At 40.7% G+C, this 25,343-nt stretch overlaps 3 protein-coding genes across 3 annotated transcripts; 2 read left to right on the top strand and 1 right to left on the bottom strand.

The window, feature by feature from the left end:
- The first annotated feature begins 1,286 nt into the window (after window positions 1–1,286).
- On the top strand, window positions 1,287–2,231 carry LOC139009800 (olfactory receptor 7E178-like). The gene has a single exon (XM_070413912.1). The coding sequence runs from the start codon at window positions 1,287–1,289 to the stop codon at window positions 2,229–2,231; it is 945 nt and encodes a 314-aa protein (XP_070270013.1).
- A 13,686-nt stretch (window positions 2,232–15,917) lies between these two features.
- Window positions 15,918–16,862, top strand: LOC139011445 (olfactory receptor 7E178-like). Its single transcript, XM_070416983.1, has one exon. It carries the CDS (start codon window positions 15,918–15,920, stop codon window positions 16,860–16,862), a length of 945 nt encoding a protein of 314 aa, XP_070273084.1.
- A 2,345-nt stretch (window positions 16,863–19,207) lies between these two features.
- On the bottom strand, window positions 19,208–20,140 carry LOC139009799 (olfactory receptor 7D4-like). Its single transcript, XM_070413911.1, has one exon. It carries the CDS (start codon window positions 20,138–20,140, stop codon window positions 19,208–19,210), a length of 933 nt encoding a protein of 310 aa, XP_070270012.1.
- Window positions 20,141–25,343: the final 5,203 nt, after the last annotated feature.

Raw genomic sequence — 25,343 nt, 5'->3', positions numbered from 1 at the left:
TCCACTCTGAACCAAAACAAAAAAGTGCAAACTCAACCTCAGATGTTTCTCTGAGATTCTGTATCACTTATGGAAAATAACCTTTCAAAAAAGAAAAGTAAGTACAGAGTATTCATGAAAGTTATTATTTAACTAGAGGCCCGGTGCACAAAATTTGTGCACTCAGCAAAGGGTGGGGAGGAGGGGAGTCCCTTAGCCCGGATTGCGAGAGGGCGCAGGCCAGGCCGAGGGACCCCACCAGTGCACGATCAGGGCCTGGGAGGGATGCGGGAGGTTGGCCAGCTGGGGAGGGAACAAGAGAGGGCTCCAGGGCTTGTCTGGCCCATCACGCTCAGTCCCGATCGACCGAACCCTAGCTGCAAGCTAACCTACCAGTCGGAGTGTCTGCCCCCTGGTGGTCAGGGCACGTCATAGCGAGCGGTTGAGAGGCCTTAGCATATCATTAGCATATTATGCTTTGATTGGTTGAATGGACGATCGGATGACCGGACAATCAGATGACCAGACACTTAGCATATTAGGCTTTTATTATATAGGATAATTGATGCATTCTAAATTAATACCATCTTCAGGATCAGTGGTGCTGTATGATTTTGTACATTTAACACAAACATATTTTTCAAAATGTAAAGTGCACCAAGAACAAATAATTATATGTGAGTTATATTTGAGGGGACTTTGACCAGACAATTAACACATTTAAGTAAGCACTTATCTCTGTGGAAAATGGATGTCATACAACCAAATAAACATAAAAACCTTAATGATAACTGCCATATAAAAGTGCTATCTGATTATGAATAATTTATTTTAAGTTAGAATACAGTTAACGTGGTTTTAGCTCCTCTATACTACATTCCAAGTTAAAAGCATTTCTTATACTGCATTTGGGTGAGATAAAGTACATTCAATCTCTTAGTGTCTTTCAATTATAATGATTTTTGTCTTAGAAAAGAATATTTCTCATTCCACATTTTTCCTTCAAAAGTGAAAGGCTGATATTTTATTCTGTTCATGGACCTGTAGTCTCAAAATGTTCTTTTATCTCTAATATTTATTGACCCAGTGTCTCTGAAGTGAGCATATATGGAAACAGGTGAATAGCCCAGATATTAATAAGAAAAGAGTTCTAAAAAAGTTAGCAACTGAGAAATGTCGCTGAAGGTAATAAAAGGAGAGGGTGTATGCTCCTCAGTTGTAAATACTTTATTTATTAATTGCTTGAATCCAAAATATGGACACCTGTACACTTGTTCCATATATTTAATACTCTCTTCTTTTTCAAAATGTGTCCTATCTGCATAGAACCACAGAATCGGACAGCTGACTCTGAATTCCTCCTCCTGGGACTCTCAGATGATCCAGAACTGCAGCCTCTTCTGTTTGGGCTGTTCCTGTCCATGTACCTGGTGACCATGCTCGGGAACCTACTCATGATCCTGGCTGTCGTCTCTGGCTCCCACCTCCACACACCTATGTACTTCTTCCTTTCCAATTTGTCTTTGGCTGACATCAGTTTCAGCACCACCACAGTTCCCAAGATGCTGGTGAACCTCCAGACACACAGCAAATCCATCACCTATGCAGGCTGCCTAACTCAGGCTACCTGTTATTCTCTTTTTGGATGTTTGGACAGTCTACTCCTGGCTGTTATGGCCTATGACCGGTTGGTGGCCATTTGTCATCCCCTACACTACCTGGTCATCATGAGCCCCCGCCTCTGTGGCTTGTTGGTCCTCCTGTCATTTTTCATCAGCCTTTTGGACTCCCAGCTGCACTACTTCCTTGTGTCACAACTTAGCTTCTGTGCAGATGTGGAAATCCCTCATTTCTTTTGTGAACCTTCTCAACTTTTCAAACTTGCCTGTTCTGACACCTCCACCAATGACATATTGATCTACTTTATTGGAGCCATCTTTGGTGGTGTTCCACTCTCATGGATTCTTTTCTCTTACTATAGAATTGTGTCCTCCATTCTAAGAGTCCCATCAGCAGGTGGGAAGTATAAAGCTTTCTCTACCTGCGGCTCTCACTTGTCAGTTGTTTGCTTATTTTATGGAACAGGCCTTGGTGTGTACCTCAGTTCAGCTGTCTCATCTTCCCTGAAGAAGGATGCAGTGGCCTCAGTGATGTACACTGTGGTCACCCCCATGCTGAACCCCTTCATCTACAGCCTGAGGAACAGAGACATCAAGAGTGCCCTATGGAGGATGATCAGAAGAATAGTCTGATCTCTATACCTGTGCTATCATTTTTGTTCATAGACTGGAAAAAGCAGCAAAATCAATCAAGAAATTCTGAATATGGCCTTGCCAGTGTGGCTCAGTGATTGAGTGTTGACCTATGAACCAGAAGGTCATGGTTCAATTCCCAGTAGAAGCATGTGTCTGGGTTGCCGGCTCAATATCCAGTGTGGGGCATGCAGATGACAGCCAATCAATGATTCTCTCTTTGATGTTTCTATCTCTCTCTCACTTCCTCTCTGAAATCAGTAAAAATATATTAAAAAAAGAGAAATTCTGAATATGTAGTCACATAGTGTATACTATGTACCTATGTGGCTCTTTGCTTTCTGTTTACATAATTTTTCCTCTTAGCACAGCTGTAATGGAATTGGGAGATTAATTTGGAATCCTTACTTAAATCATTGCTCCTCCAGGATTATGCATAGGGCATTAGTATACCTTTCTCACTTTCCTTATGTACTATCTAAGACTCTTGGTTATGAGCAGTCTTGTTTCAATCATTATAAATAGATACAGATAGACAGCTTTGTGGGAGGGTGTTGGGGTGGTAGTGGGTGGAGGGATTGAAGAGAAAAGAAAAACAAAAGAGGGAGAACTCATGGACATAGACAACAATGTGGTGATTTGGGTGTTGGTGGAGGTGAAAGACTGCATAGAGGGGATAAATGGTGATGGAAAAAAGAAAAGAAAAATCATAGCTCTCTCTTTCTGTTATTTATTCTTTCTATACTTTCCTCATGACTCTTCTCTATTTTTTCATATTTTTGCTCCTTAATCATCTTGTTCAGATTCTTGAGAAAATGGGGTGATTATTTTATTTCTTGTTCAAACCAGAATATCTTGAAATTGAATAGTTTAATAACGTTAAACTAATAGTTTAATTCTTATCAACAGGAGTTTCCTAACAAAACTGGGATATATGATTCCCAATATTCCTTATAATTCTTTTCACCATTCTATCTAACATCTCCTCCATCAATTACATAGCCCAACATGAAAAGACAAATACTGTATAATTCCACTTATATGAGGCACCTAAAGTAGTCAAATTCATAAAGACATGAAATAGAATTTTGGTTCCCAGGGTCTGTGGGAAGAGGGATAGGGAGTTAGTGTTTAATTGGGAAATAAGAGTTTCATTTTTGCAATATGAAAAGAGTTCTGGAGATGGATGGTGGTGATGGTTGAACAGCAATGTGAATGGACTCAATACCACTGAACTGGACATTTAAAATGGTTTTGATGGTAAATTTTACATATGGTTATTTTACCACAATAAAATAAAAGATGTCCTATTAAGAATGAGGGACCAGTCGCTCCAAATGTTGGGTGTACCACTTACCCCTGAGCATCAACCTCCATAGGGATCTGCCTCAACTTCAGAGAGCCATGTTAACCAAAGTCATGCCTCCTTCTGAAGCAGCCCACATTTTGGCACCAATTCCAGCCAACAGTAAAAAATCATCCTCAACCCAGACCTTCCTGGTGATTTTAGGAGACCTTTGATGGACTTCAACTTGGCTTGACTTCTTTCATAGCCCTTCCTTGTTACAAAGAGTTTGCATAACCACAGAGTGTGAGGGAACAGTCCCTGAAAGACTGTTTTCACTTCAGACACCAGCCACAAGTTCAGGAGTCCCCAGGGCCACCCTCACTTCAGACCATTTGGCCACAAATTCAGGGACTCCCTCACATTCAATAATTTGCTAGAATGACTCACAGCGGGGCAATTTCCTCAAGTTTAATAATTCACCTGAATAAGTCACAGAAATTAGAACAGTGCTACACTTATGATTACAGTTTTATTATAGCAAAAAAAAATACAAGTTAGAACTAGTCTAAAGAAGATGCACATCTGGAAATATCTGAAATGTTCCATGTATAAAGCTTCTTGTTGTTCTCACCCCATGAAGTTCTGATCCATTACCTCCTCCTGGCTACAGTTTGAGATAACACTTACAGAATTGCCAACCTGGTATCACACCTGGGCACTAGTGGCCAGAGGTTTTATTTTATTATTTTTAATCCTCACCTGAGGATGTATTTATTGATTTGAGAGAGAAGGGATGGAGAGAGAAGAGAAAGAGAGAGAGAGAGAGAGAAATATTGATTGGCTGCCTCCATAGGTGCCCAGACAAGGGATTGAACCCATGACCTTTTAATGTATGGGACTATACTCCACCCAACTGAGCCACACTGGCCAGAGCAGACAGAAGTTTTATTGAGACTTCATTATGTAGTTGTGATAAATTGAATTATTGCCCATTTGGTGGAACTCAGTTTCCAGTCTTCCTGCCCAGGGCTGATGTCAGTTGGCCTAAAGCTCCATCTCTTGATTTACATGGTTGGCCTTTTTGGCATGACCAATTCCCTTGTTGAGTCATCTCATTAGCATAAACTATCAGATATGGCCCATGGGGCTCACCACAAATAAGCAATCGATGACTCCTATCACTAGGGAAATTTCAAGGGCTTAAAGGTTACTTCCCAGGACCTAAGACGAAGGTCATCTTTCTCTGTAAGTGAAGCCATATTCATGACAACTGATCTGCTCTTCCACAGGTGTTGATTCCAGGAGCACTGGCTGGTAAATGCCCTGCATGCTAATCATTGTCACAGAGTCTGCTTTGCAGGGAAGCCAACTGGGGATATCTTCTTACTAATAAAATTATTTGGGAAACTTTTAAAGTCAATTCCAAGGAATTATTTAAATAGTCAGCAATGATCTGCAAATCTCAAACCCAGGATTGGGTCAGAAATGGGAAATTTCAAGGAGAGGAGATGAAGTATTGAATTTTGGGCATTAGGAAGGTACCCATAGAAAATCTTAATGAATCTAGAAATCCAAACTCAAAGATATTAGAAAGAAAGGGAGTGAGAGTTTGAAATAATTAGGTAACATAATATCTGCATAAGTATAATACTTCAAAAAGTTTATTTTAAAATATGAAACCCTAGCAGTAGTTGGCAAACTCATTAGTCAACAGAGCCAAATATCAATAGTACAATGATTGAAATTTCTTTTGAGAGCCAAATTTTTTAAAATTAAACTATATAGGTAGGTACATTGTTATTAACTTAATTAGGGTACTCCTAAGACTTAGGAAGAGCCACACTCAAGGGGCCAAAAAGCCGCATGTGGCTCGCGAGCCGCAGTTTGCCGACCTAGGGCCTAGGGCAGTGATGGTGAACCTATGACATGTGTATCAGAGATGACACGTGAACTCATTTTTTTGGTTGATTTTTCGTTGTTAAATGGCATTTAAATATATAAAATAAATATCAAAAATATAAGTCTTTGTTTTACTATGGTTGCAAATATCAAAAAATTTCTATATTTGACACGACACCAGAGTTAAGTTAGGGTTTTTCAAAATGCTGACACGACGAGCTCTAAAGGTTTGCCATCACTGGCCTAGGGTGTAAATAAAATATGAGTCAAGAATGATGATTTATTTGGCCTCTGTCATCCTCTTCAAACTTCTAGATGCCCTGTGGTCCAATCATAAGCATCTGCCTGCCCCTGATTTTTGTTACAAGTTTGACCAGGTTCCCTTGATTCCTCTGTGGTTTAGATTTGGAAGGCATTGAGAACAGGGTTAATGACACTGTGTAATACTAAAATTACTCCTGTCATCCTGAGAAGAGAAGGTTTCTGAACAATCAAGGAACATTCCAAGGCTTATCCATTAGAACATAGAGATACACAGACAGGTGGCATCAACTAGTGGAAGGAGCTTTAACTGCATGCTGGCAGACATGCTACTTAACTCTCTTCTTGTTTCCACTGTTAACATTCACTAGCATATTGCTGCTCAGATTTTCAGGTGAGAAAGTTATAGCTATTGATATTATTATTAATCTATTCTTTCATTACAATTATTTTTTATATAACTCTTCCAAAGTACAGTATAGAGCTGTGATTTAGAAATAGGATGTGAGTCAGACTTCCTGGAACAGAATTTGGTCTACCATGTTCCATCTCTGTGACCTTGAAGAAGTTATTTAATCTCCCTCAGCAACAGATACTTCATCTTCACAATGAGAGTATTAAATATTCCTTACATTGTAGGACAGGTGTGTGATTAAATGACATGATGCATATAATTTTTCTAATGTTGTTCCTGTGATATACAGTGGGCATATGATAAGAGCGAATTTCTGTTCTTAACATCACAATAAAGCTGTCTTACATGGTAATCATTTTTAGTATTTCTCTAAAACTTGGGCAGTCATCATTGTAAATATAACAGGTCTATTATTTTTTTTTATCACCATGCAGCACTTCTAATTAATGAAGATCCTTATGGTTTCCTAGTTCAGAGACTTCCTGCCAAGTGGATTTTAGCCACTGATGTTGGTGTTCTATAATGGCCTTTCCCTGGGAATTATATGGTATTCCTGTAATGTGCTGAATTTTCCACTTTTTACAAAATTGCTGGAAAGGACAGCTTGTGTAAGCAGGCCCATTATCAGTTTTAATAATTTCTGAAATTCCCATGATGGCAAAAGCAGCTAGGCAATGATTAATAACCTCTTTTGCCATTTCCCCTGTAGATGCAGTAGCCCATAGAACTTTTGAAAAGGTGTCTACAGAGACATGCAATGCTCCAAGGCATCCAAAGGTGTTACATCCATTTGCCAGATATGGTCCCTTAGTAAACCTCTACGGTTGACTCCTGTGTTAGGCCCTTGAGGTAGATGTAACATGCAAGTGATACATTCTCTGATAATCTGTTTTGCCTGCTGTTGAGAGATTGCCAGGGGAATGGAGGGAGGCCCCTGCAGCAGCAGGTGGCTGGAATAAGGGAGGGAGTACCAGTCGGCAGCTGGCAGCTGCTAGGGACCCTACCAATGCAGGCATTTCATGTACGGGGCCTCTAGTTATTTATAATAGCCAAGGCTTGGTAGCAGACCAAGTGCTCATTAATATATGAGTGGATAAAAAAGCTGTGGTACACTTATACAATGGAATATTACTCTGTTATATTAAAAAAAAGAAATCTTACGCCTTGGTTATTTTTTCTTTCTTTTTCTTAATAAAAATTTTTTGTAGCTAAAGAGTATTGTGCTAAGTGAAAAAAAAAGTACCATATAAGTCAGAGAAAGACAAGTAATCATATAATTTCGCTTTTGTGTGGAATCTAATGAACAAAATAAACTAACAAACAAATTAGGAACATACTCATAGATACAGAGAACAGACTGACAGTTGTGAAAGGAGAAGGGGGCCAAGGTGGTGGGTGAAAAAAGTGAAGGGATTAAGAAAAAAAACAACAACACACAACCTCATAGACACAGACAACAGAACAGTGATTACCAAAGGGAAAGGGTTGTGGGGGGAAGTAGAAGAGGGTAAAAGGTCCCGGCATAAATGGGATGGAAGGAGACTTGACTTGGGGTGGTGAACACACAATTCAACATACAGATGATGATTTGCACACCTGAAACCTATGTAATGTTATTAAGAAATGTCACCCCAATAAATTCAATTAAAAAAAAAGAAAAAAAGACATAATGACTGCAGCCCTACATTTAGAACATAGACATCTGAAATTCCCTGTAGGATTTAAGAAAATTGTCAATTGGGTATATCAAAATAAGCGGTTGTTTAATGTAACAACACACATAATTTCTACAGAAAAAGTAGAACTTTGGCTGTCTTTCAAAATAAGAAAAGAAAAACCACATCTCAACACATGAAATCCAAAAGTTTTTATAGAAAAAAATGAGAAAGATTTTATTTAGAAACATAAATCTTAAATGAGAAATAGAAATTAAATATTATCCTTGGTATAGAAAACATAATTATCCCTACATAGAATGATCAAGTCAATGAATGTGTAGACATACAAATTACACTTTGCATTCATTCACTGAAGAAAAATTGTTTGATTTTATAAAATCTCTGCAATTTGGAAGTTGGAAATGGGAAGTACAGGGGAGCTTTCTCCTGAGAAGAGGAAGACCCCAAACCCTTAAAAAGTGCATTCCCTTTTCTTCTACTATTAATAACAGCAAGTCCTCAGAGACTGGGATAATGTCGAACCATTTGACTAATTATGAGCTCTGTGCATTGAGCTCCCAGGGCCATGCAGCAATAGATAATCAGCTGTGCCTCCAGCCCTTCAGGTTCCCGTCTCAGTCCAGGAGGCTTCTCATCTGAGTCTTCTCCTCTCGCATCCACTGCATCAGGAGCCCATGACTAACTCTGACGTCCTGCCAGTTTTGATGGAACCTGAACCTTCATTGCTTGCCAGGCAAGACAGGGGCAGTGGATTCCCACTCCTTGTTCAGACTCCAGCAGGGACAGAACTGCCCAGTGAGTACTGTGGAGGCGATGGATGGAGAAGGGACTGTCAGCAGCTTTTTTTTTTTTTCATCTTTAGGACAAACAGGAGAGTTGGGATAAACTGCTGGGAGGGCACCCATATAGAAAGCTTCAGATATTTTTGACCTTATAGGTACAATCTGAACAGCTGGAGGGAAGCAACTGAGTCTCATTCATTTCTGATCCCCCAGGGCCTATACTCTGCTTGGCAGAGACAACAACAATCTCTGCTAAGTATTGCATAGACTCTTCCTTAGGTCCCAGAAACAGTGTGTGGGTGATAAGGTTTCCACAGGCCCAGTGCTGTCTTTTCAGTAATTTCCCTCCTTCCAGCAATGCTTCCTGGGGCTAGCAGAGGACAAAACAGTGTTTATATGAATTTATCAGGGATTTTCTAAGAAACCTATCATTTTCCATTTAATAGAATCAACAGCATTTAAATACAAATAAAAATGGTGGAGATTTTCATAAAAAAAAAGAGAGGAAAAGAGAAAGGGAAGCAAATCTTATTGTGTGGACTGAGACATATTTCAGGATGTCCACTCATTCCATGAGTGAATTACCTAGGATATGATAGGCTTCTACTTCTCTCTGCCGTATCTATAATAATAAAAGCATAATATGCAAATCGACCGAACCACCGAACAGCAGAATGACTGTCTGGACAACCTTCCAGACGACCACGCTATGACACGCACCTGCCCCAGATCAGCCAAGGCAGGTGCAATGTGATTGGTCGGGGGGTCCGCCATCACCTCACAATGACCCTTCAGAGGGAGACCCAGGCCATTGGCCAGTGGGGCGAACAATCAGGGGGCTCAGCGATCACCCCAAAGAGGGAAGCCCAGGCCACCCTCTGCGGGGTGATTGATGGGGAGATGGCTCTGAGATCAATCGCCTAACAAAGGGAGGCCCAGGCCACTGGCCGGGGGGTGATCAATCAGTGGGCTCTGTGGGGCAATCATCGGGGGCTCTGTGGAACCAGGGTGTGTGGTGGCGGACTCTGGCAGTGCCAGAACAAGGCGGGTGCAGGAGGGGGCCAGGCTGCGAGGCAGCCAGGGTTGTGAGGGCCCCAGCAGCCGGGGCTGTGAAGGCCTACCCTTGCATGAATTTCATGCATCACGCCTCTAGTAATAGAATAAAATGTCATCCTTCAGCTTTTCCTGGGATTGTTTTTCATCAAACAATCTGATTTTATTTATTTATTTATTTTTTCGCTTAAAGTATTACAAAGGGTATTACATAAGTGTCCTTTTTTCCCCCCTGCCCTTGACAAACCCCTACCCTCCCTTACCCCCCAGTGTCTTATGTCCATTAGTTATGCTTATATGCATGCATACAAGTCCTTCGGTTAAACAATCTGATTTTAAAACCGTCACTGAACGTTTATTAAGGGCAAACCTCTCTTTGGCGCCACACATTTCACAGAGAGGGGTGTTGCTCTTCCATTTCTATGTAAGAGATACCAGCAGAGAGGTGGAAGGACTTACCCACACTTCCCATCTAGTGCGTGACAGCTGTGGGACTGAGACACAGGCCTCCTGATTCCCAGCCCAGGGCTCTGTCTCCTCCACTGCAGCACAATGATTGTTTCTTTCCAAACAAGGGCACCACCACCAATTCCTTCTCTTGGGATTTGGCAAGTTCATCTATGGTTTGCAGGGACCTATTTTGCATGGATATTGTGGATTGTAGGGTTTCCTATGGATAGCAATGCATTTTTCATCACTTTTTGTAAACCTGAGATATAAAAACATCATTCCCTATACAAGATGGGTGTTTTCATGGCTCTATCATGTAAAGACAATTGCTAGTCAGACTTCTGGGAACTTCCCAATTTTATAACTTGGCAATCAGAGCATGTAGTTGATTTTGTGTAATTATTATACTGGGAAAACAAGTGTAGGTAATTAATAGTAAAGTTGCCCATATACCAATTTTTTCAACTTAAACAATTATCTTTTATGCATATGTCTTTAGAAAATTCTCACTTGTGTGATATGGAGAAGAGGCTTTAGAATTTTCTTAGTGCTGTCATAATAAAAAAAATTGAAAATAAAATGAAGTTTATTCCTCAGGTAATACTATGCATCACTTAAAGTGCTGAAATTGAAGTATGTATTTCACAGAGAGACTTAAAAGCAATATTGTGGTAAATGAGAACTTAGGGAATAGTTTATGTAGAATGAGAGTATTTAAGTAAGTTCTTTTTTAAATTTTTTTAAATTTCTTTATTGATTAAGGTATTACATATGTGTCTTATGCCCCCATTGTCCCCCCAACACCCCCACTCATGCTCTCACCCCCCTGTTGTCTGTGTCCATTGGTTAGGCTTATATGAATGCATACAAGTCCTTTGGTTGATCTCTTCCCCTTACCTCCACCCTCCCCTACCTTCCCTCTGAGGCTCGACAGTCTGTTCAGTGCTTCTCTGTCGCTGGATCTGTTTTTGTTCATCAGTTTACATTGTTCATTATATTCCACAAATGAGTGAGATCATGTGATATTTATCTTTCTCTGGCTGACTTATTTCACTTAGCATAATGCTCTACAGATGCATCCATGCTGTTGCAAATGGTAAATGTTTCTTCTTTTTTACCACAGCATAGTATTCCACTGTGTAGATGTACCACAGTTTTTTAATCCATTCATTTGCTGATGGGCACTTAGGCTGTTTCCAAATCTTTGCTATGGTGAATTGTGCTGCTATGAACATAGGGGTGCATATATCCTTTCTGATTGGTGTTTCTAGTTTCTTGGGAAAGGTAAGTTTTCCAGAAAACTGCTCGTGAATACATATTCAATACTAATGTTATAAAAACATTGAAAGGAAAATACATCCATCAAATGACAGAGTTTGCTTTTGGACAACTGAGTGCAGAGGAAGATTATGCAGGGATAACAAAATACCCTCAAGTTTTATCAATAATAAATAAGTTCTATAGCACATATTATTAAATATTCATATTTTAATATGGGTAGTGGGTAATATGGTATTGATAGCAATTGATAACATTAATACACCATTTATTAATAGCCTGGCAATGGTTCCCTGCATTGGCTATATGTTAGTAGGCCCAAAGGACTTATGTGTAGAAATTCTGATTTAATTGGCTCTCAGTTATGGCCAGCCCATCATTAAATTTTAAAGGATGCATTTTAAAAGGTAATAATAATAATTAATTAGTATTGATAACCAATGTTTAAGTATTTTTATATTTATAATTTAATTTTACTTCTTACAGCAATCCCATAAGGTCAGTTTAATTAATATAACCATTTTACAGATGCACAAACTGCCTAGGTGTTTGTAATAGTAGTCTTTGTTCTGTTTTCACTTTTGATTTTCCCCAAATTACATCATTTTTATGCAAAAAAATAGTTTATTATGCTATGGCTTATGTAAAGTTAGGTAGTATTACAAAATAGAAATGATCAGATATAACCATAGGAATCAAGCATGTCACACAAAGGAATAACTATTTTGACAAAGTAATTCCTCAGTAATTGCCTCATATTTTGACCTGTCAAGAGAAATGACCCGAGTTGCCTACAGGAGACTGATTTAGGAGAAATGGAATCCCTCTGTAAGGAAAAACTGACCTGGAAAGCTCTTAAAGTGGCATAAGAAGGACAACTTAAGGTTTGAGGTCTTGTTTAGTCCTCAATTTCTCAACCGTTCATTGGAAGGTTGGTTTTGATGAGAAATCAATTCTTCAGAAATGTTTGTGATTAGAGACAAATTTAAGAAGTGTTATCCATCCACTACAAACCAAAACAATAAAGTAGAAACTCAAACTCAGATGTTTCTCTGAGATTGTGTATCACTTATTGGAAATAACCTTTCAAAAATAAAAGTAAGTACAGAGTATTCATTAAGTTAATTATTTTTAAATTAAATCTTTATTGTTCAGATTATTACATTGGTTCCTCTTTTTTCCCACCATAACTCCCCTCCACCCAGTTCCCACCCCACCCTCCGCCCTCATTCCCCACCCACTGTCCTCATCCATAGGTGCACCATTATTGTCCAATTTCTTCCCGCACCCCCCAAGCCCCTTTTCCCCCCAAGAATAGTTAGTCCATTCCCTTTCTTTGTCCCTGATTCTATTACAATCACCAGTTCATACTGTTCATCAGATTATTTATTCACTTGATTTTTAGATTCACTTGTTGATAGATGTGTATTTGTTGTTCATAATATGTATCTTTACATTTTTCTTCTTCTTCCTCTTCTTAAAGGATACCTTTCAGCATTTCATATAATACTGGTTTGGTGGTGATGAACTCCTTTAGCTTTTTCTTATCTGTGAAACTCTTTATCTGACCTTTACTTCTGAATGATAGCTTTGCTGGATAAAGTAATCTTGGTTGTAGGTTCTTGGTATTCATCACTTTGAATATTTCTTGCCACTCCCTTCTGGCCTGCAAAGTTTCTGTTGAGAAAACAGCTGACCATTGTATGGATACTCCCTTATAGGTAACTGAGTTTCTTTCTCTTGCTGCTTTTAGGATACTCTCTTTGTCTTTTGCTCTTGGCATTTTAATTATGATGTGTCTTGGTGTGGTCCTCTTTGGATTCCTTTTGTTTGGGGTTCTCTTTGCTTCCTGGACCTGTAAGTCTATTTCTTTCACCAGGCAGGGGAAGTTTTCTGTCATTATTTCTTCAAATAGGTTTTCAATATCTTGCTGTCTCTCTTCTTCTGGCACCCCTATAATTCGGATGTTGGTGCGCTTGAAGCTGTCCCAGAGGCTCCTTACACTATCTTCATATTTTTGGATTCTTTTTTCATTTTGCTTTTCTGGTTGGGCGTTTTTTGCTTCTTCGTATTTCAAATCTTTGACTTGATTCTTGCGCTCCTCTGGTCTGCTGTTGGGAGTCTGTATAATATTCTTTATTTCAGTCAGTGTATGCTTAATTTCTAGTTGGTCCTTTATCACCACATCGAGGGTCTCACTAGATTTCTTGAGGATCTCACTACATTTATTAGCAGTCTCACCAGTCTTTTCGAGGGTCTTACTAAGTTTATCGGTGACTTCTAGACAGTTCTTTAAAGACTTTAAAAGTGTGGTTTTGAACTCTATATCCAGCAGTTTGCTTTCCTCCATTTCTGTCATTTGTGTCCTGTTTCTTTGTCTCGGCATTTTTTATGCTTCGCTGTGTCGATAGAGTGGCTTTCTGTGCTAAGTGTCCCAATTACCTGAGGTAGACACTGTTGGTGCACCCCCTTGTGGGCTTTGTGCACAGTCTTGTTGTAGTTAAGCCTTGATTGTTGTAGTTATCACTGGGAGGAATTGACCTCCAGGCCAATTGGCTGTGAGAATCAGCTGTGTCTGCAGTGGGAGAACTTCTGTGCTGGAGACACCCCTCTGGGACAAGACTTGCTTCAATGGGGCTTTGGTGCTCACTGAGTCTGCCCCCTGAGTGTGTCCTTTATGGTTCCACAGAGCTGCAAACTGGATGGTCTTACTCTGACCTCTAGATTTCCTGGCTCCTGGGTCTCTAGGGAGGTGCTAATCTAGCCTTTGCCTGAGGCTATCCAGCAAAAGCCTCCCTGCAGGGCTTGGGCGGGGCAGGTCCCATGGGATCAACAGGGTGGGGCTAGCAGTTATGGCTGCTCTTAGTCTTGCCCTCAGAGGCTCTGCTTCTCAGTGTCTGGGTAATTGCTGCAAGCCCCTCGGAGAGAAAGCTGCCCTTGGGTTCTAACTGATGCCAGACAGTCCCACTTCTCCATATGAGTCTGGCTCCCTAGAGACTCGCCCGAACTGGAGCTCAGAGCCTAAGACTCCCTCCCTATTGAAAACGACAACCACGCCCTCAGCCACCAGCCGGCTCTGCATGCACCTCCGAACCTTAGTATTTTACCTCAGCACTGCGCCTCCTCTGAGTCTCGGTATGCTTTTCTCTTTCCTTCTAGTTGTAGAATTTCCACTCAGCCAGCCTTCCTGTGGTTCTGGATGATGTCCATTCCGTCTTTTAGGTGTATTTTTGAAGTGGTTGTTCGAGGCAGCAAACTCCGGTGTTTACCTATGCCGCCATCTTGTTTTCCTCGATAATCTTTCTAAGTTAATTATTACTTAATCATTGGTGATGGTAAATTAATACCACCTTCAGGATCAGTGGTGCTTTATGATTTTGTGCACTTAACAAAAACATACTTTTCAAAATATGAAGTCTACCAAGGCCAACTATTTATAATTTGAATTATATTTGAGAGGCTTTGACCAGACAACCCACACATTGGTGTGAGCACTTATCTCCATGGAAGATTGATGTCATACAACCAAATAAAGATGTAAACCCTTAAAGATAGTTGCCATGTAAAATTCTATCTATACTCATAAAAGAGTAACATGCTAATTAGACTGGGAGACCTTCCGGACAAAGCCATGGTGGCGGGGCCGAGGCAGAGGTGGTTAGGGGCGGTCAGGCCAGGAGTGGAGGGCAGTTGGGGCAAGCAGGCTGGTGGGAAAGGGGTTTGCTTTGTGGCTTGTTGGGGAATTTGGGGTCGAGCAGGCCAGCAAGGGGGGACAGTCGGAGGGCGAGAAGGCCAGCTGGGGGTGGAGCAGTGGAGGTGAACAGGTCTACAGGCAGAGTGGTTAGAGGCAATCAGGCAGGCAGGCAGGTGAGCAGTTAGGAGCCAGTGATCCCAAATTGGGCCACAGGTATCTGGCCTAAACTGGCAGTTGGACATCCCCTGAGGGGTCCCAGATTGGACAGGGTTCAGGCCAGGCTGAGGGACACCCCCCCCCCAGTGCAAAATTTTATGCACCAGGCCACTAGTCTGATTACAAACAATTTATTTTAAGTTAGAATACAGTTAATGTGCTTTTAATTCTTCTCAATTACATTCCAAATTAAAGAATTTCTTATACTGCATTGGGGTAAGATAAAGTACTTTCAATTGCTTCTTAGTGTCTTTCAAATGGAATGATTTGTTTCTTAGAAAAGAATATTTCTCATCCCATATTTTCCTTCAAAAGTAGAAGGGTGATAGTTTATTCTGTTCATAGATTTGTTATTTCAAAATGTCATTTCTTCTCTAATATTCTTTTACCCAGTGACTCTAAAGTGGGTGTATATAGAAACAGGTGAATAGGTCAGACATCAATAAGGAAAGAATTCTAAAAAGAATTAACGACTGAGACATGTTGCTGAAGGTAATGGGGCAATTGTATATGATCCTTAAGTATAAATAATTAATGTGTGAATTGCTTGAATCCAATATATGGATGCCTATAGACTTGTTTCATTTATTTAACTAACTCTCTCTCTCTCTCTCTCTCTCTCTCTCTCTCTCCCTCCCTCCCTCCCTCACTCTCTCTACCTTATTCCAAAAATGTTTCGTATCTGCATAGAACCACAGAATCAAACAGGTGATTCAGAATTCTTCCTCCTGGGACTCTCAGATGATCCAGAACTCCAGCCTCTTCTGTTTGGGCTCTTCCTGTCCATGTACTTGGTGATCATGCTTGGAAACTTACTCATGATCCTGGCTGTCATCTCTGACTCCCACCTCCACACACCTATGTACTTCTTCCTTTCCAATTTGTCCTTGACTGACATCAGTTTCAGCACCACTACAGTTCCCAAGATGCTGGTGAACCTCCAGACACACAGCAAATCCATCACCTATGCAGGCTGCCTAACTCAGGTTACCCTTTTCCCTCTTTTTACATGTATGGACAGTCTACTCCTGGCTGTAATGGCCTATGACCGGTTGGTGGCCATTTGTCAACCTCTACACTATTTAGTCATCATGAGCCCCCGCCTCTGTGGCATGTTGGTCCTCCTGTCATTTTTCATCAGCCTTTTGGTCTCCCAACTGCACTACTTGATGGTGTCACAACTTAGCTTCTGTGCAGATGTGAAAATCCCTCATTACTTATGTGAACCTTCTCAACTCTTCAAACTTGCCTGTTCTGAGAACTTCACCAATGACATATTGATGTACTTTATTGGAGCCATCTTTGGTGGTATCCCACTCTCAGGGATCCTTTTCTCTTACTATAGAATTGTGTCCTCCATTCTGAGAATTCCATCAGCAGGTTCAAAATATAAAGCCTTTTCCACCTGCGGATCTCACTTGTCAGTTGTTTGCTTATTTTATGGAACAGGCCTTGGTGTGTACCTCAGTTCAGCTGTGTCATCTTCCCCAAGGAAGGATGCGGTGGCCTCAGTGATGTACACTGTGGTCACCCCCATGCTGAACCCCTTCATCTACAGCCTGAGGAACAGAGACATCAAGAGTACCCTATGGAGGATGTTCCAAAGAATAGGCTGATCTCAATACTTGTGCTATCATTTTTGCTCATAGGACTGGGAAAAGCAGCAAAATCAAACATATGCAACTGTAAATTCTGAATCAGCAGTCACACAGTGAAGATGTGCCTATATAAGTCTTTGCTTTCTGTTTACACACTTTTCCCTTTTAGCACAGCTGTAATGAAATTGGGAGATTATTTTGAACTCCTACTTAAGTCATAGCCTCTCCAGGATTATGCATAGTACATTGGTATACCCTTCTCACTTTCCTTATGCATTACCCAGGACTCTTGGCCATGAGGAGTCTTGTTTCTACAATTATAAATAGAGAGCAAGTAGACAGATATGGGTAGGGGGGCATAGTGGTGGTGTGTGTGTCGGGGGGCGGGGCGGTTTGAGCAAAAAAGAGGGAGAACTCATTGGCATGGACAACAGTGTGGAAATGATGGGGTGGAGGGGTGTGGATGGAGATGATAGAGTGCATATGGGGGATGAATGCTGTTGGGAAAAATAAAAGAAATGAAAAAGAAAAAATCATAGCTCTCTCTTTCTTGTTATTTATTCGTTCTATATTGTCCTCATGATTCTTCTCTCTTCTTCCCTATTTTTGCTCCTTCGTGATGTTGGTCAGATCCTTGAGAAAAATGGGATGTCTGTTTAATTTCTTGTCCAGACCATGGTATTTTGAAATTGACATGGGACAGCATCAGTACTGAGTTTGAATAAATAGTTATCAACTGGGGCTTTCCTAGCAAAACTGGGATATATGATTCCCAATATTCCTGATAATTCTTTTTCCCATTCCATTTAACATCTTCACCATCAATTACATAGCCAGGCATGAAAGGACAAATACTGTATAATTCCACTTATATGAGGCACCTAAAGTAGTCAGATTCATAGAGACATAAAGTAGAATAGTGGTTGCCAGGTGGCTGCAGGAACTGTGAGAGGCAAGATAGATAGATGATTAAACAACAAATCCACAATGGCAACTGGGGTCCAAGAACTACAGGGATCTGTGGTGGTAGCAACATATCATAGAGGAGCAGACATCAAATGTATTGCTTAACTTGAGAGAACCAAAAATATCAAGGGCAAGTTAGAAAAAGTCACATGTCAGCTACCACAATTGAAAACCATTTATTCATCTTCCAATTTTCAAACCCAAGTCTGTTTTCAGACTCAAATCCTAGAGATCAATGGGGATTCTGTTCCTGCTTTTTGGAAGCCAATTATATGGTTCTTTGAAATGGTAATATCCCTCAAGAACACCACTTGGTGGTAAGATGATTCCATTAGTGGATGATTCCATGGAGTGGGCAGTGATTCATCTTTACCGAGATGAATACCTACACACTTATGTTTGTTTTTCCTGTCTGCATTCCTTAGCAAATATCACCACCCAAAGACTTAAAACATCCAATTTCTTTATGGTGAAGAAGATATGCAAATAAACATGACATATTAGGAGATCCAGGTGTCCTAACATACCCTATATCCCCCAAAGCCTCTCAGCATTATATACATAGAGTGGCAATTCTGTGGCTCAATTATGCTCTTCTGAATTATAATACAGTGCTCTGTCCTGAAATCATACTAGAGATATGTCCCTTTCAGCCAGATTTTGTCACTCTTTGGACTCTTCTATTTGAGTCTTGGTGAATTCACCTACAAAATTAGGCTAGACTGAATAACTTACTAGCACCTGATCAAATATAATATTCTGGGTCCTATAGTTTTCCCATCTTCACTGATACATTTTTATATCTTATTTTGAAAATGAACTAAGCAAACCTATGGAGAAAAGTTCAACCTCACTAATAACCAAATAAATAATGAATCCATCGGAATATTTTCTGTTGGACATATAACATTATATGATAAACTCTGAGACATGATTTAAGTCCTGTGAGGAAAAAGTTTTAATCTTTTTTTCTTCTTCACTGCTGTATTCCCAACACCTACAACAGCATGGCACACCAAAAGTACTCAATAATTATTGTTGAATGAGTGACTCTAGTAAGAAGTAACAATGGTTCTCAATAAAATGCACTATGTTGTAATTCTTATTCAGCTGTTCTTAGTTGATTCTTGAAGTGGCTGGTCTCGACCTGCAGGGCTGGAAATCCAAGCTGAGGTGCAATAATGGATAAGTAAAAGGAAAGTATGAGGAGAGTAGAACTGAGCATAACAGAGGAGTCACCATAAGGGGTTAAGACAGAGCTTAAAAGGCAATTGTAACCAAAGTCACTTACAGAGAATTGGATGAGAGGCAAAATCCAATGTGATTAAGAGGTGGGATTTCTTTAGCCAACTGCTGCTTCCACTGTCAGCCTAAAATCCCCAGACATATGTTCCCATTTATTGAACATAGAATGTTCTCCCCAGAACTTTTTGCAGGGCCCTCTTCATGTCCCTGTTCCGCAGGCTATAGATGAAGGGGTTCAGCATTGGGGTGACCACAGTGTACATCACCGAGGCAATCATGCCCCTCCAGGAAGATGCATTAGAACTGAGATACACACCAAGGCCTGTCCCATAGAATAAAGAAACCACAGACAGGTGGGACCCACAGGTAGAAAATGCTTTATATTTCCCATCTGCTGATGGGATTCTCAGGATTGAGGAGACAATTTGAATATAGGAGAAAAGGATGCCTGAAAAAGGAATAATGCCCAGAAGGCCAATCACCGTATACAGCACGATGTGATTGATGAGTGTGTCTGAGCAGGCGAGCGTGAGGGCCTGAGCAAGTTCACAGTAAAAGTGTGAAATCGCCCAGTTGGTACAGAAAGACAGCCGCAACATCAACAGACTCTGGATCAGGGAGTACGTGAAGCTAATGAACCAGGACACAAGAACCAGCTGGCCACAGAGACGGGGGTTCATGATGACTGGGTAGTGTAAGGGGTGACAGATGGCCACAAACCGGTCATAGGCCATCACAGTGAGGAGAAAAGTGTCCATACCTCCAAAAACCAAGAAAAAATATATCTGGGTGATGCAGCCTGAATAGGTGATGGCTTTGCTGTGTGCCTGGATGTTCACTAGCATCTTCGGGATGGTGGTCGAGGTGAAACAGATGTCAACAAAGGACAGGTTGGAGAGGAAGAAGTACATGGGCGTGTGAAGGTGGGGGTCAGAGCTGACGGCTAAGATAATGAGCAGGTTCCCGAGCATGATGACCACAAACATGGACAGGAACAGCCCAAACAGGATGGGCTGATGCTCCGAGTCTTGGGAAAATCCCAGAAGTAAAAAATCTGAAACACTTGTTTGATTTCCTGGTTCCATGTTGCTGACACATCAGCTAGATGTTTGAGGAAAGAAAATAACATGAAATAGACACTGGACAGACTCTAGATTACTTCTACTTTAAAAAATTTTTGAAGTCAATCACTGGGCATAAAAGCCTTAACTACAACATTTAGGAATTCATTATGCTGCTATTTGTTATAAGCAATATTTTGTAATGTTGATCAACCCTTGCCCATTATCCTCTGGAACACTCATACATCTTCTTCATCTCTGGATTAGCATCATCTCTAAACAGTTAAGAGCAGCTTTGGGCCTCAGAGAAGAAATGGTTGTCCTCACTCTAACACAAATGTGGAGCATGAGGTCTGCTGAAGCTCAGTAACTTGATCTGGGTTGTCTGCCTTCTCTGGGACTCAGAAAAGGGTCCATGTCTCATAGGTAGGAAAATTTGACAGTGTCTCAAATATCTGGACAGAGTATTGGAGGATGAGTAGAATGTAGTTTACTTCTCAAGGAAAAGAAAAAAGAAAAACAAAAGAAAATATTTTCACCAAATAAGAAACCACATTCACAAATGCTTGATGTTTAATCTACCAGGGACCAGTAACACCTTGTAGGAATAGAGCCAGATGCTTCCTGGACATTTGTCATTTGACCAAATACCCTTCATCTGTGAAGTTAAGAGATTGGTTAAAATGCACAAGGAAAGCCCTAACTGGTTTGGCTCAGTGGATAGAGCATTGGCCTGTGGACTGAAAGGTCCCAGGTTCAATTCTGGTCAAGAGTATGTTCCTTGGTTGCAGCCTGCACTCCCAGTAGGGGGTGTGCGGGAGGCAGCTGATCAATATGTTTCTAACTCTCTCTCTCTCTCCCTTCCTCTCTGTAAAAAATCAATGAAAATATATTTTTTAAAAATGTCCAAGGAAAGAGCAGATTTCAAGGCTTAAACCATTGCAGGACCCTAAGGCACAACTTCAAAGGTCATGCAATACACAATTTTGAGTCATGTCACCTACTCTATTCATTGAATACTGGGGGAAGGATAAATTGCACCAGGATTTTCACATATGAGCCTGGAAGGATGAGATTCAGATTTGGCACACCCAAGCTGGTGATGCTTAGAATGGGCTGGGAGCATGGGGACACTCCTCCAGAGCCCATCTACCCTCTGACTCTCTTCACTCCAAGTCCTAAGGGTCTTGTAACCAAGGAATAGGTCCTATAACCAGGGACAAGGAAGAGCATAACAGCATACATAGATCTTCAGTGTTCCGTTTTACCTTGTTATAAGTATTTTTCTGCACTTGCTATTCCGTAATTCCCCTAACCACAAGAGAGACCACCATTGGCTGTCATCACTGTCAGTCTTCTTTAGTATAAAACTCAAAGTGGGAGGGTAGGGGTTTAAAAGGGACAAACTTACTGTACTGTATTTTTGAAAGTTACTAAAAGAGTAGATCTTAAAAGTTCCCATCACACAGACACAAAAGAACGTTTGTAACTATTTATGGTAAAGGATGTTAGCTAGACTTATTGTGGTGATCATTTTGCAATATATACAAATAATGAATCATTATGTTATATGCTTGAAACTAATATAATGTTACATGTCAATTATATCTCAATTTTTAAAACCACAAAGCAGATAGTGTCTCTAGGTGGTATAAAAATGGCCATATCAGATGCAATTTTTAGCAATGGATGAATATCTTTGTTTGACCCTTTGAGGGAGTGGTGGTTTGCAATAATCTCTGGTGGTTTCTGATCAATTGAGAGCAAATTGTAATGACACATTTCTAAAGTATGATTGCTTGTAAAAGGTTCTCTTGACTTTTGCTAAGTGTGGCTTGCTGTCTTGCATTTGATTTTTTTTTTTTTTTTTTTTGAAGAGAATAGGAGTGAGTGTGTGGGAGCTACCTGGGATTCTGAATATTCCCTTGACTGTGCTGTGTGTTAAAAGCATCAACTGCATTGGAAAAGGGGAAACCATTTCATTCCTTACTAGTCTATTGCAGGGGCTTCCTTCCTGGTCTCCAGTTTCACCTTAGATTCCTCCATACAACTGTTTGAGATTTTCAAAAGAGAAATCTGATGGTATCACTCCACTGCCTAAAATATTTAGAATGCCTTTGTGCCACCTTCTGAGAACATACAGACTCCTTGGTGTATCAGGGCTCCACTCTGACCCTCTAGCTTATTTCTCACCACTTCTTAGCTTTTTAAAAAATTACTGTTTAAAGTATTACAAATAGTAGTACGTATGTCTCCTTTTCCCCCTCATTGACCTTCCCCTGGCCTCCCCCACCCTTCGGCACACTAGTGTCTGTGTCTTTGTCCTTTGGTTATACATGCATGCATACAAGTCCTTTGGTTGATCTCTTACTCCTCCCCCAACCCTCCCCTGCCTTCTGCACTTCTCAGCTTTTATACTAAACTAGAGGCAGGGTGCACGAATTTGTGCACCCTTGGGGTCCAGCAGCCTGCCCAGATGGGGGCCATTGGGGGTGGACCAGATGGGGTAGGGGGGCCCGCTGGGGTGGCGGGGCCTCTGAGGTAAGGGGCTGAGGGCCGTTTTCAGGCCAACTCCATCCCCAATCAGGGTGGGAGGGCCTGCTGGGGGACGGGCCAGCCAGAGCGAGGGGCTGAGGGCGTTCCTGTCATTCTGCTGTTTGGTCTATTTGCATATTACCCTTTTATTATATAGGAATTCTGACCATTCTGAAAAGCTTTTCTTTGCCCAGATGTGCCATATTCCCTTATGTCTCTGAAACTTTTCAACACCTTCTCCCTCTGCCTAAACCTCCCTCTACTTGGTGCTTTTGAGTCCTACCTACTTAGGTAACTCCCAACCGCCTCATTCTCAACACTAGTGAGTTCTTAGCATAACAGGGACTCTCCATATTGGTTGGTGGCAGATTTAACAAATGGATGAGCCTACAAACGAATATTTTCCCATTGCTGCAGCTCATTATGTAGTCCCTACATGTGCATTACTCCATAAACTTTACCACTTCTTATCCTCAAAAAGGTTTCTATATGGAGAGAGGATAAGATGTTGATGGAGAAAAGGTAGAAAGGGAGACAGAAAAGGAACATAAAGTTTCTGCTCATTAATTTTCCAGTCCTCTTCTCAGTCCTGGGCAATATTCATTCCCAATGTTGACCCTCCAGGTCCCAATTTTCTCTTGTTCTTGCTTCTCACCTGGGATCTCTACCCATAGTAGCATCAACTGCTTTTCCATAGTCTTTGTCTGAAATACCTACATATACATTCCTGACTTTCTGTCATAATTATCCAGAGGCACAAACAGAAGGTGACTGAGAGACTAAACAGGGAAATGACAAGTGTACAAACATGTCACAAAGAATTAATTGTCACACAGTTATTTTTCTGGGATTATAAATGAAGACATTCATCATCTTCCAATTCCCTTCCTGGAAGTCCCTCAACATTCCTCCTCTCAGTCCTTTTACTTGCGTGTGAAACTGCTAACTACTCTTCATCCCTGTATGAGGAGCCACTGCCTCCTGTGTGCTCCCCCCTCAAACAATTGAAGATACACTTTGCAAGAGAGAACTATACAGGAAAGTGAATAACAACACCCATTCTTTTACCTCTGGTACAGGACCCCCAGGGCCTGGGAATGAGAGAGCCAGAAGATAGGCAGACACGGGCAAATGCCCCCTCTCTCCATCTCCTCAGTGCTGCTTTAAGCATCACCTCCCCCTTCCCATAATTTCCACCAACCATCTAATCAAATACTATATAACAGAAATAAACACTCCTCATGCAATGGTAACTTCAAACAAGGAGTCTAACCATTCACCCTCTCAAGCAAGTAACCTCTAGAGCTCATTCACCATAGACAGCATAGGGTTTCCCCTGCCCTTTGTTTAACAACAGTCAGTACACTAATCACTCTACCACCTCATTTCCCTCTTTCCTACAACACTTACTGGGCTCTGCAGGCTTGGCAATGTGGACTCACCACAGGGGCCAACTTCCCTGAATCTTGTTCTTTCTTGGAAGTTGGTGATGAAGAAAGGTCTGTCCACCAAAAGAGCAGGGATTCAGAGCCAGGCATATGGTATAGAGATTTGTGGATTTCTTCTAGAGAAGGCATGAGTGTTTTGGGTGTGGCACATGAGAGCCTTGGTTACTATAAGCTGATGTTACAGGTTTGTTGCCCTGGGGGAAGAATCCCCTCTGAAGCTTGTTAGACAAATTGATCAATGGATCTTTGATTCCCTTATCAGGTTGACTCCTCAGGGACAGGGGTCACAAAGGAAAAGGTCTCTGTCTTGCCAATTCCTTGTCCCTGGAGACAAACAAATGGACCACTTGTGATTTTTTTCCATTTGGATCTCTTTTCTCTGGAAAGAGTCACTCTAGTCTTTCTTGGATTCCTCTTGGGAACAAGTGTCATCATTTTCGGACTTGTCGTTTCTTCACTGGAGAGATGGTTGAGTAGCAAAGGGTCCCAGGATTCATTAGGGTTATGGTTCTCAATCATTAGCTTGCACTAAGATGACCTTGAGGATTTGTTAGAACAGATTTCAGAGTCCCATTCCCCAATTTCTGTCTTGGTAGACCTGAGTTTGAATCTGATAATTAGGAAGTTTCACAACCAAATTTTGCTGGTCCCTATGACAATCCACTGAGACTCATTGCCCTGGAGTAATGTTTCATAATTTTAGCACTAACAATTGAGGCTCTTGTTAATGTGTATATATATATATATATATATATATATATATATATATATATCTTCCCAAACTTATACTTATCCTCAACTCATCTAGTTAACATCTCCAGGCAGAGAGTCTGAAAATCTACTTTTAAAAGAAAATTTCAATGGTTTCACTTTATTTTATTTATATGTTTATTATAAATATATATAAATATATATGCCAGTTTAATCATTTTTAATATACAGTTTTGTGGCATTAAGTATATTAACAATATCATCCAACCATCAACACTATCCATTTCTAGACCTTTTTCATCATCCCAAACAGAAGCTCTATACCCATTAAACAACAACTGCCCATTCTCTTCCCCCAGCCCATTGATACCTCTATTCTAATTTCTGTCTCTATGTATTTGCTTATTATAGGTACCTCATAAGTGAATTCATATAATACTTATCCTTTTGTGTCTGACTTATCTAACTTAGCATAATATTTTCAAGTTTCAACCATGTTGCACATGTATCAGAATTTCATTCCTTTAAAAAAT

Source organism: Myotis yumanensis, unplaced genomic scaffold, assembly GCF_028538775.1.
Source record: "Myotis yumanensis isolate MYYU_CA2020_CCGP unplaced genomic scaffold, mMyoYum1.0.hap1 SCAF_5, whole genome shotgun sequence".
In the NCBI taxonomy this organism is placed as follows: domain Eukaryota; kingdom Metazoa; phylum Chordata; class Mammalia; order Chiroptera; family Vespertilionidae; genus Myotis; species Myotis yumanensis.
This window is presented reverse-complemented; position numbering and strand designations above follow the sequence as displayed.